General features: G+C 44.8%; 1 protein-coding gene across 1 annotated transcript in view; it reads left to right on the top strand.

Moving 5' to 3' along the window:
* LOC144781759 (NF-kappa-B inhibitor epsilon-like) overlaps positions 1–14,182 on the top strand; it is a 123,173-nt gene that overhangs the window by 71,933 nt on the left and 37,058 nt on the right. Inside the window, exon 3 of the mRNA XM_078660746.1 lies at positions 10,113–10,359. Within this exon, the coding sequence (XP_078516872.1) occupies positions 10,113–10,359 (247 nt within the window). The remainder of the gene's footprint in view (positions 1–10,112; positions 10,360–14,182) is intronic.

Here is a 14,182-nt window from a genome sequence, read left to right on the forward strand (position 1 = left end):
CAAATGGAACATTTATTAACCAGTGGTGAGTTTTTAATGTTAGATGAGTTCAGATCACATGCAATGTTCAACCCATTACATAGTTTCACGTGCTTCAGGATCTGACATGCAGCACAGGTGGCATTCACACATTCCCTTCAGTGCCACCAGAATACAACCCATTAACACATGTGAGATTGTCTGAAAACAGCAGAGAAGGGTTTCTAAACTATACAAACTCAGTTCTGATTCTGATAAGGTTGGCCTTGGCAATTGCATGTAGGCATACCCTTAGAGAATAAGTTCTGGAAATATTGCTGCTCACAAATCAAATTGACTTCAGTGAATCAATGGCTTAAACTTTTGCACTTTTTAAAATATTTTATTTATAACATTTTCAGTTAATAACAGCAGGAACACATATTCATCCTTTGGTTCATATTACAGAATACATAGCAGCAAGCCGTGCCAACAGTATCAAATTCAAGTATATCCCAATAGCACACAGTGTAATAGCAAATCATACATCAATGTCAGGAGGATATTTAGAGACATTATTCAGTAGTTGAGTGCGCTAATACATAAGCAGTGAAAGGACCCCAAATATCCCGCGGTCTTGAGGCTTGTGGCAGCTCCTCCCCATAACACACCAATTAATCACAACAATATGCGACATCTCTAAGCCACTGTGTCATCTGCGGTGCAGGTCTACCATCCCAGTGAATTAAGACTCTACGTCTCGCCAACAGCAGCACCATTGCAGCCAACTTCCGGTTACAAGATTTAAGCTTTAGCACGTTTCCTGGGAGGCATAAAGTCATATCACAGGTTACAGGCTCACCAATCATTTCCCCCAAGGCCCCTGTAACCTTGTCCCAGAAGTCCGACACCTTCGGACAGCTCAAAGCCAAGTGACAGAAGTCAGCATTTTCCGCCCACAGCGCCTACAGCATGGAGAGTCTCTGAGCCCATATTTATGGAGCTGTGTTGGCGTATAATACATTTGATGAAGATACTTATAGTGGATTAGCCGTAAGTTTCCATTAGACGCATATTGCACCGTTAGCCTACAGCATGACTCCCACTCATCTTCTGTGAGCGGCTGTGGTAATACATCATTCCATCTTCCCATAGGTCCCATAGCAACAGTCGCCTCATCAGCTTGCGAGGCATTGTACAATCTAGTGATTAATTTAGTTCTAAGTTGCGAGGTGTACAGTGTCTGTAATGCTGTTAGAGTAGGTGGCTTGTCAGGAAATACGGGGTATAATGCCATCGCTGAAACTCTCAATTGACTGTATATAAACGTCGCCATAGCAGGCCTGCTCTCTACCCCACAAATGTCTGAAGGTCGATAAATTTGCCAGCAGGGTAAACATCTCCCATAGTGTACATTCCCGCACCTTGCAAAACTGTGAGTGAGCCCGGTTCACTTGACACTGATATTCCCTCATGGTGCAAAAGAGTCATTGACGGTGCATACAATGGCAATCTCGCGGCTCGTTTCCCAAGTTCTTTCCAAGCATGTGCTGTACATTGTACTGTATCGATTTCACCTTTTTCAAACACCGTAATGATATTGACAAATATCGCCTTTAGTGGTACTGGTTGCACCGCCCCATCCTCAACTGCTAAGTGTGGTGTGTATGACGGTGCGTTCTGCCAGTAAAAGGCATATTGCGCTTGTGCACATAAGTAGTACAATTTCATATCAGGCACTCTAAAGCCTCTCATTTCATAAGGACGTGTCAGGAACTCCCATTTAACGCGCAGCTTCCCCCCACTCCCCCCCCCCAAACCAGCGTAATCAATAAGCCGCAGAGTGTGTTAAACAAATGTGGCTTCAATATTATGGGTCTAGTGACAGATAGGTATATAAATGTTGGTAGAACTACCATTTTAAGCAGAGCCACCCTGTCCGCGAACGTCAATGGTAGACGTATCCATCGAGTGACTTGTTCCTCAAGCCGGGTGATCGCCGTGCGATAGTTTTTGCTAATATCACATTGCGGGTCCCTGTGAACCCACACTCCCTAATATTTAACCGGTTCATCACTCCACACACGAGGCCATCCGGGCTCAAATCGCATCATGGCTGTCGTCAAAGAGAACACCACTGATTTATTCCAGTTTATCCCCAGACCGGGGTGCCATTCAAACCTTCTATATTCCCTAATGAGTTGTTCTAGGTACATTGCTGGTTCTCGCACATATAAAACCATGTCATCTGCATACATGGAAACTGCTAATGGTCTCTGATGAAAACGCAACGCCGCCTTGGCATGACGCTGCCGCAGTATACAAGCCAAAGGCTCCAGCACTATCACGAAGCCCTGCCTTGTTCCACAACGAATCGTGAATGTTTCAGATGTCCTTCCATTCACTCGCACTCGAGCCACAGGATTTTCATACAATAATTTGAACTAGTTGGTGTAAATGAAGGGTACCCCCATACGATGTAAGACCGCTATCATATATCGCCAGGAGATGGAATCAAATGCCTTTGCGGCATCCAAAAGGACCGCCGCAGCAGGCAAAGTGGGCTCTAGAAGATGCAGGACTGCAAATAGTGTTCGCAGGTAAAGGGCTGTTGATCGAGCAGGGACAAAACCCGACTGATCCGGCAGCATCATGACTGGCAATAATAATTGCAACCTCGTGGCCAGGACCTTCGCAAGTATTTTAACGTCTGCATTCATTAAGGACAGCGGTTGATAGGACTCGCATTTATCAGGTTCCTTCCCTGGTTTCAATAAAGTTACAATCAGTGCATCATGTAGTGTGCCTGGCAGCGTCTGCTGTTCATAGGCATCCTCAAACATGATATGCAGTTGCGGCACCAGTATATCAACATACTTCTTATAAAACTCCGCAGGGAGCCCATCCGTGCCTGTTGCTTTGCCATTGGGCAAAGCAAGGATCGCATCACATATTTCGCCAGTCGTTATAGGGTGCATTAAAAAGTCTTGTTGCCCTTTCAACAACCACACCAAGGCAATATCCTCTAGATACTGTGCTATTTCATCTTCATCCGCTGTCTGTCTAGTTTTATACATATCCGTATAATACTGTACAAAGGTTGTAAGGATACCTGCACTGTCGCAATGCCTATTATCCACGTCCACAATACAGTTTTTTGCCAAAGGCACTTTGATTTTGGTTGCTAGAGCCCTGTCCGGCCTTCCGCCCTCATCGTAATATCTGGCCGTCCAGCGTCGTGACATATGTTTTACTTCCGAGTCCGCTGAGTCATTATGGGCCATATGTAGGTAATTTGTGTTTTGCGATTCTCAAATTGCGATTTTTAGGGAATCGCAATGAGAGAATCGCAAAACGCAATGTAGGTAGGATTAGCACATTTTTTTGCGAATCCCATTTATTCGTTATTTGCGAATACCTTCTCATTCCTTCCTATAGGCTAGAAGGCCCATAGGAATGAATGGGAAGACATTCTCAATTTGCGATTCGCAATTAGAAAATCGCAAATTGAGAATGCAATTTCAGGGTTGCAAGGGTGTCAATAGGACACCTTGTTGCACCCCTGAAATTAACATGTGTGCACATGTGGCCCACATACATGCCCTAAGGGCATGTATTTGACCCACATGGCACTTTGAAAAATGCCAAAAAGTGAATTTTTTCAAAGAAATCGCAAATTACCACCAACCTGAAGTTGGTGGTATTTTGAGATTCCTTAAGCCAAAATTCACAAAACTTGGGGGCTTCCTACATTGCATTTACATGCAATTGCAAAATAAGGAATCGCAAATTTTGCGATTCCTTATTTTGCATGTGGGTTTTTGTGTGTACATAGCACACTGCCCTAATTGCAATCACAAATGCTGAAATTCTGTGAATTTCAGCATTTGCAAGCGCAATTAGGCTTCCTACATATGGACCATATATTCAGTTACTTTAGTTCTAATTGATGCCAAGGTCTGGATATCTGATGTGGTTTCATAATGACGTTCTATATCTATCAGGTCCTGCTCCAGTCGCTTCATAGATCCCCGTAGCGATTTAAGTACCCCTGCCTGCAATCCTATACACACATCCGGATCAAAGCTTTGATTGCTTCTCATAGCGTACTCAAATTTTCAACGGAGCCAGTGTTTTCATCAAAGTAATTTACAATGGCATCCCTCACCCCCTCCCGGAACATCTGATCCTGCAGGACCGTGGCCTGCAGACTCCATTGGAATTGGGGTGACGTGTACGTGGGTATGATCATTTGAAACAGGGATGGGGAGTGGCCAGAAGGCGTTCTGGGTAAATGGAGTGTTTTAGTGATCAGCGAGTTTATCTCCTCCGTAACCAACCAATAGTCTAGTCGAGACCAAGAGTGATGTGTGTAAGAGTGACATGTGCCCTCTCTCTGCTCTGGATGCCTCAGCCTCCAAATATATATGAGGGATAGTTCCTGCATACCATTTTTAACGGCCTGTGTGGCCTTCTTGACTACAGGCTCCACCCTGGAGTGGTGGTCTAATTTCGAATCCAAGACCACATTCAGATCCCCCCCACAAACAATGGGAGCGGGCTGCAATCTATAGACTTTGTATCAGACCTCATCATAGAACTCAGGGTCATCAACATTGGGACCATATAAATAAAGAAGAGTCACCATCATGCCACGTAGTTTCCCTTGCACAATAATGTATCTGCCATTATCATCTATGTCCACATGCGTCGTCAGTAAGGGATACCTTTTTTTAATTAAAATCATTACACCCCTTGCATAGGAGGAGTAGGTGGATGCCCATTTCGTCTCAGCCCATTTTGTGGCCACTTTATCAGCTGCCTGCTTAGTCAAACGCGTTTCTTGTAGGAACGCCACCTGTACATTATGTCTATCCAGGTAGGCCAGCACCTGCCTTGTTTTTCTCTGATTGTTAAGGCCCCTTACATTTTACGTCATCCATGTAAGTTTGCCTACCTCAGTCGTCATTTACTCCAATTACAGTTTGTGCATCACACTGTGTCACGGTATGCAAGCTGTACGTCACGTTCCGGCTACCGTAATGTATTCTGAGTCACATAGTAGTGCAGTAAAACAAACACCCAATCCCCCACATACTCAGGCATCCCAATTATGCCAAGCAGTCCCATTGTGAGAAACTCAATGAAAAGAATTTCACCCCCTCCCACCATAGGCAGAGAGTCTGCCCATACCCTAGTAACAAACGTATAACTGCTTGGGGCGTGCCCTTATGGAGGTCACCAGTTGCCCAAGTACCCCCTCATTGGTATGAGGGAGAGTCAGGGCCATACCTATTTTCCCCTCAGCATAACAGATTATAACATGTTGTATAATAACAGTTGGGCAGAAAATCACTTAGTATCTCGAAGACTAAATGCAACACCCAACAGATGCAGCGTTGTCCACAATTGTCCCACAGAAAGATGCAATATGGCTAAGTGCAACTTACAACCCCATCCCATATCTTGTACGATACCATCAGGACATATATCAGATGCAGTACTGTGATATTACTATGATCTCGTGCATCAATTTACTGCCTGTACAACCTATATCGCAACACATTCCCAAAACTCTTTCCAAACCTTAGGCGCATCCTCATGCACATATATAGTTCCCCTACGGGGTTAGATCACAGATGGCCATTAATGTTGAGTCGAGGGTGCCCTCAAAAAACATGTTATAGACCCTTAGTAAATTATGTGTTGCATGGTGCAGGCCCAAACCTCTGACACACGGCGACGACATAGTATATCATAGAATTTGTGTTTACTGTATCTGTGGACTCGTACTCCAGGAGACTGCGGACAACAGTAACAGAGGTAACCCATGAACTACTTGCCGTTGTCTCAATCTTCATTGTCTGCTTCGTCACCCTCTACTCTTGCTGCGCCCTTGCGCTCAAGTTGTTTGAAGAAGAGCATAACATCCTTTGGAGTCGTAAATATTCTAGGTTTGCTGCCATGCTGAATCCTGAGCCGGGGTGCCCGCAGTCGCTTTTTAACTGGCTGGAACTCCCGTCTAGCCTGCTGTACTGCTGTTGTAAAATCCGGGGATAGCTGAACCTCTGTACCTTGATATTTTGTGGTGCCCATTTCCCTTGCCATCCGGAGCACCACATCTCGATCTCTATAATTGAGGAGCTTAGCGATTATCGGACGGGGGGAGCTCCCGGAACCGGGTGCGGCGCAAGGGACCGATGTGCCCTCTCAACCACTAGCATGTTGGAGAAGCTCTCCGCACCAAACAGTGTCTTGGGCATATCTTCGATATACAGCTCCATTTTCCTTATATTCGTGGATTCAGGTACCCCAATAGCACGCAGTTTGTTGCGTCTGGACCTGGCTTCCAAGTCCTCATTCTTCGCATTGATCACCGAAAGTAACTTCTCCATCTGTGCGCAGGATTTGGTGATGTCCTCAACCTTGTCCTCTGTGGTGGAAATGTGCTGTTCCGCTTCAGTTAGGCGCGCACCATGTTTGTCCAACTTGGACGCCATGTTGTCCATGCGAAGATTGAGCGTATAAATGTTACTATCAATAGTGTGTAAACTTTGCTGCATTGCAAGCATCATCCGTTCAAGTTTACGGGTGCCACTAGCCTCAACATCCGTCTCTGTGTCTGACGTGGCCTGTGGGGTTGACTTTTTAAGGTGTTTTGATTCAAATGACAACTTGGGTTGCACCTGCTTATCTGGCTTGCCCATTGTGCTGGTGGATGCTCTACGGGTAATTGCAGATGGTTGGGGTCCGTGTCAATGCGCTATTTCAGAACCTTCGTCCTGTCACCCACAGCGTTAGTAAGTAGGGGGCCTATGTTGAGACTTCGCTTGTAATGGGAAAAAAGCGGGATAGACTATTTTACATGTAGGGGATAGCCAGTGCATCGTGTTCCCCACCTGTCAATAGAGGATTAAACCCATTCCCGCTGCAGCTCCTGAGCGCACCACTAGACTTCTCGTCGATAGCGCGTGGCACCCACTCTTCAGAGAGATGCCCCCGGAGTCAAAATGGCAGCCAATGTACCAGTATTTCAATCCAAGCAGCAAGCAGAGCACCTCGGTCAGGCAGCGCGGGACTCAAGAACCAGGAGCGCACAGCAGTGCCCGCTGTACAGGAATTATACAGGAGTGAAGATTCAATACCAGCACCCACAGCAGGTTTTATTCGTGTCCCAGGGCCTCAAAATGGCAGGCTCAAAGCAGCATAGCTCTCACGAGAATCAGGAAGCCCAGTTCACAGCTCCGCACAGGTACAGGCCTCACCACAGCGCAGGAGTCTGATACGGGTCTCCACTGTACTCACAATTATGTCCGCTACACACTGCCGATAATAGGGCAGCCCACGTACCACTGCATCACCTCCGGGGTCTCACGGCGACACAGCGCACAGTGCCGGCAGCTGCAGCAGGGATCGCCAGCACTGGAGCCGTGCCGCCACGCACTCACCCAGAAAATGATGGCCGCTTCAGGATCGGCAATGCCACCAACAGTGTTGCGATTCGTGGTCCTGCACCACAGGTACAAAAGCTCCTCCAGGCACTCCGCGCTGCAGTCCGAGTAACCGCTGCACTACAGCCCGCAATCCAGCAGCGCGCCTCGCTGGTCTACCTCGGCGGGTACAAGGCCTACACCACCACTTGTTCCAGAGACACAGGCACGATCCTTTCAGGCCAGGTAGCAGCTCGCAGGGCGCCCAGACAGTCGTCGGCTCACAGCAATCTACTGCCCACAATCAGGTGAGACGATTGCGCCGCATTTAATTACAGGATTTATCCGAGAGATGCAGGATATTTAGCGGATTTCGGCCCTGACCAGCAGAGCTGCACTAGTGTGCGGCCATCTTGCTGCAGCCTCGCTAGCGCCCCCAACTTTTGCACTTTAAATGTCTAAATGTAATGGATCAGACCTCAGTCTATTTGAATAAATGTAAGTATGCATACAATAACAGCTTTTGGCAATGCACCTCAGATGGGGCAGGATTTATGCATCTGGCCTGGTAATAACCCCCCCCCCCTCCATAGCCTCCTTTTGGAGCAAGGTAAGAGTAACCATTGAAGGTATCACAGACTTCCACCAGGATTGGATCCCCTTGACTGCACTCTAGGGCAGTGCTTCCTAAACATTTTAGAACCAGGAACCAATTTTTAAAATGTCAAACTTTCACAACCTACCTAGTTTTAATGGACATGACACCAGCAATTTGGTAGCACACTGTCATTTACATACAGCACATTTTTCATTGAAATTACCACTACATTTGCACATACGTACAGTTTTACTGTGATAAAACGATTATATTTTGTGTGCACAATGTGCAGAAATCCAGCTTCAGTGAATATTTATCATTTGTGCTTCAAGTAAAGTGTCTTGATTTGTTTTGACCCTACTAAAATCTTTGTTTCCCTCACACCTCAGAATTCCTAAGAAAAGTGCTTCATTTGAGTACAGATACAGAATTTAAAGGCATTTTATTTATTGATTGGACTTTTTGCAACCCACCAGAAATCAGTTCTTAACCAACCAGTGTCTCGCAACCCACAGTTTGGGAAAGACTGCTCTAGGGTATGTTGCAGGTTTCCCCATTTCAGGGAGCTAACTGCTATACTATTAGCAGAGTGTAGGGTAGCAATGACTTGGCTAAAGGATCTCTTGTATAAGACGGAAGCCTGGGTACGAAACACAGTATACTGCAAGGACGCAGCTGATTGCTTTCGTCAGCTGCAACCCATACAAAGTAAACCAGGAGACATTTGGGACCCGCTGTGGGTATATCTAGAATGTAAAACTCCGCCTATCAATTGATGGTGTCTGATTAACAGTCCAGATATGTTGTAAAATTGCTTGATGCTCTGACTTGCTATTTTCCGGTTTGCATATAGCTCAACGTGATTAAATCAATGTAGTGAAAAAGTCTATGTATCTCAGCGTGAGTTGAAAAAACGTGATTTTTATCTGCTAGTGATAATGGACTCTCCATTTGAATCGTCAGACCTGTGATCTGCCCCATGTATTTTGAGACCTTCTTTATATCTTTATTGTGTTAGTCCTAATCAAATATAATGTGAGTAATGCTACATTTGGTCATATATATGCATCTTACTTCTTAAAAAAATATATATATATATTGTAGAAAACATGAAAATAAACTTTATAAAAAAGATTTACTATTCCCACTCCAACATAAGCAAAAGTATGGAAACTCATGGACTTTGAAGGGGTTAGATTTACTATTCCCACACCAGTCTAAGTAACAGAAGGGAATATTATGGGCTTTGAAAGGATCAGATTTATTATTCCAAACAAAAACATTTTTTTAAACACTTCCCTCCCTATTACCCTAAAAAATGAACACCAACAAACTTATAATTAATTTTAAAAATGACATCAGTAATGAAGAATAAATGTTAAATTAAACAATTAAAATTACAATTGAGAACAAAATGAATTAACACAATGTAATAAAATAATGGACTATCCAATTAAAAATCAGTAAATAATATAACAATCAGTTAATTTATAAACGATCAATAAAGCATTAAGTTATAAACTGACAACAATAATTTACATTTTTCAAAAACTTTTCACTTGTTTTTAGCTTACCTCTACGTTTTGGTGGAACAGGGGTCTTCTTGCCCATGGCCCTTCCTGACCACAACATGCCCCAACGCCTAATATGCTTGTCTGTGTTCACCCTAAATGGGAATGCCAGGGCTATGGGATACTGTGATGTAGGGGGAATGCAGGAAGTGGTGTCACTTCCTGTGCAGATAGATAATGGGAGATTCAGTGAGTAAAGGTACCTCACATGGCTTAGATGAAGGTACGTTTCCAGCCTTTATCTGTGGCAGTGCATCACATCGGTAGTCTCACAAAGCTGGAACCAATATCTCTACGAATATTTCTGCCAATCGGTCCTCTGTGTAGTTAACATTACTTCATACAATTGCAAACTGTGTTGGGCTGTACTTAAGACAGTGGCACATCCCACCCGCCACCCCAATAACCTATTCCTCAGCAAGATTAATCTGAACCATATGATCCATGTTTTTGTGAGCCAGTGTCAATCCATTATTTTCAGACAGCCTTAGTGAGACTAGTTCTGCCATACAAAAATTACGATTTAACCTCAATCTCTCCCTTTCTCCCCTACAGACCCCATTGCACCTGGCCGTGTACCTACACCAAGTGACTGTTGTCCGGGCGCTAGTATTGAAGGGAGCCGACACAGCGCAGCAGGACCGGCATGGCAACACCCCGTTTCACCTGGCCTGCCAGCATGGCTTCCTGGACTGCTTGCAAGCGTTAACACTGGCACCCACCCTGCCCGAGACCTCAGTCTTTCCATCGGCCAGCTCTGTGCCTCCGACTCTACTTGCACTGAGCCTCTGGAACTGGAAAGGTATAAGAACGCACGCCTATTGCCAGGCATTACACAGAGGGCATTGCACAAAGATGTTTTAGAACTAATACTAAGGGTTGGCTTTTAGCAAGAGGGCGGGTTAAGGATTACTTGCCATCCTTTTCAATTTGAGATAGGTTTCTGCCTTTTGGGCTGCATTTTACATTTTAAAGATTATATTTGATATTATATGCTTTATGTAGCCACAGTGAAATCGATATCTGAGTAACACTGTCCTGAACAACTGCTCTGAAACACTTCGATGTGCATCTGAACTCTTAGAAAAACTTTTCCCTCAGTCAGGAAATATTCAGTATCTAGCCAGAATTCAACAGGTATTTATCAAAGATATAACTAATTAAAAAGCCACAATATATTACTAATCTACAGTTTACAAATGAAATGAGATTTACAGTAGATCCTACACACACACACACTTTAAATTCCACAGATCGTTTATGAGCAACTGTATCGCAGGAGATACCCTAGCCATCAGATATGTATTGCAAAGCCACATTTACTTAGATCCTCTTTCGCAAAGGTCAACCCTGCAGAACAGACTTGATCCCGCCTACCAAAAAGTTGGTACAGTCTTAAAAAAGAGATGCTCCCACACTTGTCTATGGTATAAGATACTCTCACTCACAGTGTGAACCCTACCACAAGAGTCCTTGTCCCACACCATATGGTCCTAACGCAGCACCAAGTGTATGACAGACGAAGGGAATTCCAGTACAGGGTAGCCCTTTCAGGTCATGGACTCATGATCTTCTCTCCCTCAGTATATATTTCATCTCTTTACTTTATACTTCCACAATCAAACTTATACACCATCTGGACACATACTTGGTGCTGCGTTATTACACATTTAAGTATTTGGAAGACTTTTTGCATCGATATATTAATTTCAGGAGTGCAGAGAATTCAATACTTACCTGCTAGGCTCGGGAGAGCGAGCCACAAGGATTACATTTTTCGAATTACAGCATATTATCCGGATTGAACTGTTTATTGAGCTGGCACCGGAATCAGCCCTGAAGAAGTCACAAGTGTGCTACGACACATGACGAAACACGTGTTGGCTGTAATTGTCTGATTGTACTACCACATCAAGCTGTGTTTTTGAAACTTTATTCTACTAAGTATCGGGCACTTGATACTTGAATAAAGAACTGGAATTCAGTAAACATGCAAGACTTTCTCATTTCTATTAGACAGAACATTACTTAATTGGAGTGCTCAGGGGTGAATCTTTGTATTGCAGATCGGGAGCAGGAAGGGTTGTGAAACACGCGAACTACAGGTTCAGGCTCCAGTTCAATTAAATGGTACGTGTGTAAAATGCCCCAGATACAATATTGCAACCGTGCACGCTATAGGTAAGCTAGAATCAGATAACCCCTACATCCTGGTAGGCAAAGCGTACACATAGTGGAGACACAATAAGGGACCAGCGTGCATGTGGGGGGCTTTGCCCACAAAGTGGGAACGCCCTAAGTGGACGGGGTGCATACAGACTCCAAACTAGCATCTACCATTATCTGCATCCCTAGATCCATGCCATGCGTGAATTCTCTACACAGGTGTAGCAGTCAGAACGCCGGTGAATAACGTTTTTCCTGGAGGTAGGCTGGAATTTTGAAGGTTGTTTTAGCTCATCACAGGCAGTGCAGATGGTTAATATGCCCACTGCGAAGACGGATTGGAAAGGTAAATAGGTCAGTGGGCTGTTGTTTTTTCAGAAGGATCCTCGCAGTTATAGGTTGAAATCTCAGAGCAGCGATCTTTTACCTGTCGCCAAAGAGCTGAATGCAACTGCAAGTATGGTTTAGAGCATTTTGATCTACCCAGTCCGTGGCTTAAAATTGCAAAACAGCGTCAATGTGATAGGATTCATTTCCTATGATAGAGAGAACGCCCAACCATGATGCTACGTTTTTCTTATGAGCTACTGCTTCTTTAGACCAATTACTCTGAAACTTTACTGGCCGGCAGGATGGATGGCTTGTAACTACGATACCTTGGTGTCGCCTGTCTTAGGTAACATTACCTATGCAATGATTTAAACACAGTCGATTGTCTCAGGGTAAGGTTGTGCGTGGTTTAAGGTGCACGGACACCCTAGACTCATGTGTAGGGAAAGGGCCAGGGCGCTTGCGAAGAGGCCAGAACAGCGTGCACCACGTATAGCCACTGTCAAATGTTGTGCACAGTCAGCTACCAACCATCACACCGCTACAAGGTGACATTTAAGATTGGCAACTCCCCAGAGCTATAAATAGGATAGGGCGACATTTAATATCCTGATATATAATCTCTTGGGCTCGTTTTCCTCGCTCCAACCGGTGAAGCTAGCTAACAAACTGAGGGATGCATAGATTAATGATTTAAACAGGCATGACTAGCAGGCATGTCAAATCAAGTTCTGGTGCCCCAGAGGAACACGGTTTAAATAACTAATAAAATAATAGTAACAAGACTAGTAGTGCATCAGTGTAACATGCCTGGCATGCGCTGCTCACAGAAGGAGTGAAAGGGGGTGCAGTTTACCAAAAAAACAAAAAACTCTCCTGCAGCATGTCTATTTCAAGGCTGCATCCAGTCTGTGTTGGCAAAATGGTGCAGAAACAGACTGGAGCCTCGTCGGTAGCAGCCAAAAGATACCGGACTACAGAGCATTGGCCTTCCTACATGAACCCTTGCTTCCAATTATTACTATTGACCACTTATGGTGTACCGCTCACAAACCGCATTGCCCGCAGAGATGATTGCGCATAGTTAGCTGTGGTGGAATTTACGCCCATGGTCTTCGGAAGAGAGGGCGAGGGAGTGCTCAAATCGCCAAGTTATTTCTTTAGTCTCCGCTTCCTTCTTCCCAATTCCTTGTCACTGAGAATGTTAAGGGGATCTCGTATAAGCTATGTTATGACATTTTGTATTGATGCGCAAAACACAGCTGTGTGGTGCGAACAGTGCGCTGCAGTCCAGTAAAAACCAAAAGAATAACCATAACATGTTGGTAAGGCCCATGGATCTTGCTAGGGGATATGAGCCTTCAGGTCCTCGATAAGAAATTAAACTTTGGTTAGCCCTCTTGTAGCTTAGCACAGAGAAGTCAGGCTTAACTTAGGAGCAATGTGTAAAGTATTTGGCAACACTGCAAGCTGTAAAACAGCAATAACACCATACAAAAGATCATTCGTTCTAATGTTGCAAAAGGGTTCAGTTGGATAGAAATCAATTCTTATGGGTAGGAGAACCCCTAACCATAGTGTTACATTTAACCTCCGAGTTAATGTCTTCTGAAACTATACTGCCTATCACCACGGATGGCTTTTGACTACTACCTTGTAGTCGTACGTCTTATGTATCGTTACTTATACACTGATAAACGCACGCATATGATTGCTTATCGTGGAGCAATTAGAAGGACACGACGCAGTAATTTTACTGTGGGACAGCAATGAAAGGCTGGGGTCGGCTGCAACCCAGGGCCTCGGTTAGGAGTACTGGGCACACTACCAGGGATATGTGCAGGGCACCACAAAATGGTGTTGCACAGAGCAGCCTTTGCCCCAGCTTTCGTCCAGGTTTGGAGGATCAGTAAGCTGGGGGCTTCAGCCAATGGGGACACCATGTACAGCATGTGTGTACACAGAGGACATATATGGGGGAACAGGTACCTGGTAGTGCACCTAAGACGGTCAAAGACAGTCCTGGAAGGCAGAGGGAAGCACACAAGGATCGACTGCATAGAGGACAGGGTGTGCTGCCCAGTAAGTCTGATGCAGGAGTATATGTGACAAGGAAACCTCTTGGCCAG

Source organism: Lissotriton helveticus, chromosome 9, assembly GCF_964261635.1.
Source record: "Lissotriton helveticus chromosome 9, aLisHel1.1, whole genome shotgun sequence".
NCBI classification, from domain to species: Eukaryota; Metazoa; Chordata; class Amphibia; order Caudata; family Salamandridae; genus Lissotriton; species Lissotriton helveticus.